At 46.4% G+C, this 5,391-nt stretch overlaps 1 protein-coding gene across 1 annotated transcript in view; it reads right to left on the bottom strand.

Moving 5' to 3' along the window:
- The window catches only part of RAD23B (RAD23 homolog B, nucleotide excision repair protein), a 52,074-nt gene extending 47,311 nt beyond the window's left edge, over nucleotides 1-4,763 (bottom strand). The window contains exon 1 of the mRNA XM_003785205.3: nucleotides 4,242-4,763. Within this exon, the coding sequence (XP_003785253.1) occupies nucleotides 4,242-4,307 (66 nt within the window). The 5' untranslated portion in view covers nucleotides 4,308-4,763. The remainder of the gene's footprint in view (nucleotides 1-4,241) is intronic.
- Between the last annotated feature and the right edge of the window lie 628 nt (nucleotides 4,764-5,391).

Here is a 5,391-nt window from a genome sequence, read left to right as displayed (position 1 = left end):
TGTAGTCCCAGCTACTTGGGAGGCTGAGGCAAGAGAATTGCTTAAGCCCAAAAGTTTGAGGTTGCTATGAGCTGTGACGTTACAGCACTCTACTGAGGGTGATATATATAGTGAGGCTCTGTAACAAAAAAACAAATTATAATTTTATCAAAAACATCCAATGGGACCGGGTAATGTGGCTCATGCCAGTAATCCTAGCCATTTTAGGAGGCCGAGGCAGATGGACTTGCTTGAGCTCAGGAGTTTGAGGCTTTGTCTCTTCTGGGGAGAAAAAAAAATTGAAAAAACTGAAAAACATGTAGTGTCAGCTACTTGGGAGACAGGGGCAAGAGGACTGCTTGAGCCCAAGAGTTTGAGGTTGCTGTGAGCTACACTACCAGGACACTCTACTCAGGGTGACAGAGTGAGACTTTGTCTCAAAATACAAAAAGAAACAAACAAAAAACCCCACCAATGTCTATAGTTTTAATGCCACACATATAGTAATAAAATCACATTTCAGCTTTTGCATTTAAAGCCTCACCTCAAATTTACTGGATTTTTATTTGTTTTCAGTTATCAAAGCACATAATCAGTGTCAAGCATTAGCAGACTGTGGGATTAATGTGTGTAACACAGAACTCTTGTCATTTTAGGAATGCAATAAAATAATATACTGTATTGCAATTATCTCAAAATTTGTATTTTTTAGTATGCTTTTCTTAATTAATGGCTTCAAGGAACACCAACACAAAAAAAAAAGTGAGTTTAGATTGAGCTTTGAAAACTGTGTATTTCATTTGCCTCTAAATGTCTACAAACCACCAAACTTCAGATATTTAAGAATTCTATAGGAGTGGTGGTTTATTAGCTACCTCAGAATGCTTTAATATGTATGCTACCTAAATTTGTCACACAATTTTTAAAGTGAGCCATCTGTTTAAAACAGAATACACAATAAAGAAAATCTCTCAGCAATGGTCTTTCCACTCTGCACATACCACCTTCTTGTTGTTTCTATACTGTCTGAATACCTTATAAGGAGGGATGCATTACCACAGTAAAAGTTAAGAAAGACTTTTGTAAAGGTTAATAATAGAGGCAATGATCATGTATTGTACTATGGCAATGGTCAAGTAAATGACACAAACCGGCTCATAAACATAAGAAGTTTTGGGCAGCACCTGTGGCTCAAAAGGGTGGGGTGCGGGCCCCATTTGCTGGAGGTGGTGGGTTCAAACCCAGCCCAGGCCAAAAAAAAAAAAAAACACATAAGAAGTTTTGCTAGCTAAAAAAAGGTGTAGGGAACCATTGCCTTTCAAAAACTAGAGCAAATAAAAACACATTAAAAACAAATTTTCTTGTTTTTCCCACTTTGTACATCCCCTACTCTCTAGCCACCGAGTAAGTCAACAGGATGGATCCTAGAAGACCCAGACATCATCCCACATGTCCCTGCACTATTCCAGCTTTTGCTTTGCCAGCAAAGCTCACCAACCATTTACTTGTTCAACAAACGAATTGCCCTCCTGATACCCTTTATATTGCAGTCCTTTCTTCCATTTTTTTCCTCAAGCTCACAAGAGTTTTTATACTGGCTATCTAAAATCTTTTCTTTAGATCTATATCTAACGTCCTTGGTTACCTGGTTCTCACAACACGTCAGAAATAGGACATTTAGTATTGCCTGTATTAATATAAATTTCATGGCTTCTTTCCTTGCTGGAATCTAGAGTATTGTATCAAAAATGAATAAATGGAATTAAAACAGTTGCCTTGGGCAGTGCCTGTGGCTCAGTGGCTAGGGCGCTGGCCCCATATACCGATAGTGGTGGGTTCAAACCCAGCCCTGGCCAAATTGCAACAAAAAAATAGCTGGGTGTTGTGGTGGGTGCCTGTAGTCCCAGCTACTTGGGAGGCTGAGGCAAGAGAATCGCCTAAACCCAAGAGTTGGAGGTTGCTGTGAGCTGTGTGACACCATAGCATTCTACTTAGAGCGATAAAGTGAGACACTGTCTCTACCAAAAAAAAAAAAAAGAAGAAGAAGAAAAGAAAAGGTTGCCTTAAAAAACATTTCTCAAACTTATAATGTAAATGTTCTTAAATGCTTTAATCTTGCACTAGAGTACAAGATTAGTACTAGTTTTAAAATTTTTTGTTCCTTTCTATGATGGGATCTTTACAGATATTAGCATTCGTTTTTTATATTAAAAGCAACAAAATTACATTTACATAAATAGCAACAAAAACTGAAGAAGCTACTGTGTAACAATGAGCTTTCTGGAAAATATACTTCTACAACATAGTATATTCCCTTGGAAACAGAGAAACCACAAAAATATTTAAGAATTTATACAAATACAGGTAAAGCATTGCCTTGTGTGTGTGTAAAGTGTCCAAAGAGTTATACAAGTCACAGAACATAAGTATTTCAGAGGAGCTGGGGAAAAGCCACTAACATTAATAAACACACAGATATTCCCTCCCCCTCCAAAATCCTTTAAGTTTCAATAATTCTGAAACTATTGTATTATAAACCGATAAAGTTACTGTGCACCAACATTTATTATCACAAAGAACCAATGTTAAATAAGCATTTTACATAAATTGTCTGAAATCATTAAACATACAACCCTATTTTAACTTTTATCCTTCAACTCCCTAGTATGTACTATGCCATAAAGAAGTTGGTTCTGTTAGAAATATTAGTCCACAGGCTGTTGTTAATTACTTCTGACGACACTGAAAAGCCTGTGCCTTTAAGAATTTATCACACAGCATACATCTATGTCTACTGAAATATCCTGAAATCAAATAATTCTGTGTCACAATTCCCAAAAGGTTAGGAACTTTCCCATATTTCTTAAAGATGTAGAAAACCTTACAAGATTAAATCATATAGGTAAAACATTAACAGTATATCCTCACACAAAGGTATCCATTGTCTAAATAATCGATTCCATTTATTGACCATCAACTAAGTACGTACCGTTTAATCCTCACACAAGGCAGGTATTATCCCTAAGGCACAGAAGATGAAACTAAGAGTTATTTGCCCAAGGTCACAGCAAGTTAGAGCTACAGATGAAATTCAGGTCTATTTAACAATACCAAGGCCCTTGATCTCTACCCAAATAAAATCAACTATTTTTAAAATGGAGATGGGCAGAAAGTTGCTGGTGTAAACTTAGCATTGTGACAATCTTAATGGCATATTCCAGAACATAACCAGTAAATTTACACTCATGATATTTTTAGATTCTTGGCATAAAGTTGTATTGACTTTAACGATTTCTTTTTGTAGTCACAAATACAGAACAAATAATAACGCAAGCCTTTAAAGTGTTTAAAACTTGAACTGCCGAAGGTATTTAAAGTTTTTTATGTCCCCCCCCCCACCCGCACACACCCTGAAATGCTACTACTTGGGGGAGTTGTGGGACACTGCAAGGTTCCAACTCCTACAATTTCTAGACTTCCAACACAGAGAACCCGTTAAATCCGGAGATGAGTCTGAGCCTGGATTTGGAGGGCTCTTAATGCAAAAAAAGTGTTCGCCACCAAAGAGGCCTCAAACCACATTCTATGCACTTTGGGTATGGGTTTGGTGGCGGGAGGACAGTAGCAGAACGATTCAAGATACACGCAAATAAAAGAGTTAACAAATTCTCGAGAGAAGGCGGCAAAGAATTCATTTTTACCCCCACTCACCTCACACTCGGCGGCAGACGAAACCTAATACTTTTTAAGGCTCATCATCTCGGGTTACCAACTCTTAGACCTCAGCGCCTAACCAGGTCCACACAGTAGTGGCGACGCCTCCGCCTCCCTCCCCCACCTGTGCAACCACACAGAGAAGCCAGGCTGCACCGCCGAGGCTAAACCGACCTCCCCTCCCCCTCCGGCCCCTCTACCACGAGCTCCCAGACCCAGGCCTCCAGTGCCCCGCAGGCGTATACTCCAGCCATCTGCTACCAGCCCTTCGGCGTCCGGCCACTGTTTCTCCGTTCTCCTACCACAAAGCCCACAGCCCACCCAGGACGATTCGGGTCCGCTGCACGGCGGCGGGCCGGCACTTGGGCCCGCGCTCCGCGCTCGCTGCGCCCTCCAGGTGCTCTGGGGGCGGCCACCACGGAGCGCACCACCAGGCCTAACTCCGCAGCCCGCGCGCAGCTGCCCCCCGCCTGAGCCCGCCGGGCCCCTCGCGCTCCTCGCGGCCGCCCCCACCCCGCCTCGGGCCCCGCGCTCCCAGCCGCTCATACCGTCTCCTCTGGGTCGATGTCTATCTTGAAGGTCTGCTGCTGGAGGGTCTTCAGCGTGACCTGCATGGTGCCGCCGCGCAGCTCCGCTGCCGGGCCTGCGCCGGGTGGTGGCCGCTGGGCGGGGTCTGTGGCCTGGCGGGGCCCGGGGTCGCCCGCGTTCCTCGCGCTCTGGGGAGGATGGCGGTGGGGGTGGGGGCTTGTCACATTCGCCCAGCGGTGCGGCCTGTCCGCCAGCCTGGGCCCCGGGCCGCGCCGCTTTCTCCGCGACTGCGGCCTTCCCCGAGAGCTCGGGCCGCCGTGCTGCTTCTCGCGCCGGGTGCCGGCCACTGAATCTGCAGGAGGAGCGAGGGACGTTGCGAGGCAAGGAAAGAATCCGCTAGCTCACCACAGGATGGTAGCCGCCATCATCGTGACTCGCCGAGATGTGCCCCCTCCCCCACCCGAAAAACGTGGGGGAAGGGGCCGAGCTGACGAAACGCGCAGGCGTAGGGCGCGGGCGAGGCCGTGCGCAAGCGCAGCCTAGAGCTCTGCCCCGGAACTGGGGGCGGGACGGATTACGCCTCTGGAATGCCGGCGGCCTGGATCTGGCGTGCGCAGGCGCATGCTGCGAGCGTGGAGGGCTCTGGGGCTTCCTGGTGGAGACTCCAGCAGGGGCGTTCTCCCTGAGTCTCAGCTCCGCCTAGGTCCCGACTCCGCCTGGCTGCCACAGTTGCGCAATCCGTAGCTGGGGAAGCACTACGTGGATTTTCGACCAAGTGGTAGCCGAGTCCGGGAGCAGGGGAGTTAGAGGGCGGTAGGTGGGGTGGAGTTTCAGGGAAAGTTGATGGTGGTAACCACAGTAGTCGGCCTACAGTTACGGGGCGCTCGCTGCGGGGCTCAGCCTTCGTGTTGTTGGCTGATTATTTAATTTGAGAGGGTGGTCTTCCAGCGCCGGGCTGTCTGGCTTCAAATTTGTCTGCCGTCAGTAGCCTTGGGACGTTGGGCCCAAACAGGAGGACTAATTTAAACTGAAGGTCAAGTCATCTCACGACTCTGGGCAGGAATGTCCGATGGTTCCCCTCACACAGAGTGAAAATTGGAGTTCTTTAATCTGGACGCATCAGCCCCTAGCTTCTCACCTCATCGCCTTCCTCTTCCCCCGGTGTGCGGT

Source organism: Otolemur garnettii, unplaced genomic scaffold (assembly GCF_000181295.1).
Source record: "Otolemur garnettii isolate 467f Iridium unplaced genomic scaffold, OtoGar3 scaffold00014, whole genome shotgun sequence".
NCBI lineage: Eukaryota > Metazoa > Chordata > Mammalia > Primates > Galagidae > Otolemur > Otolemur garnettii.
Note: the sequence above shows the minus strand (reverse complement) of the source record. Positions and strands in the feature narration are given on the sequence as shown.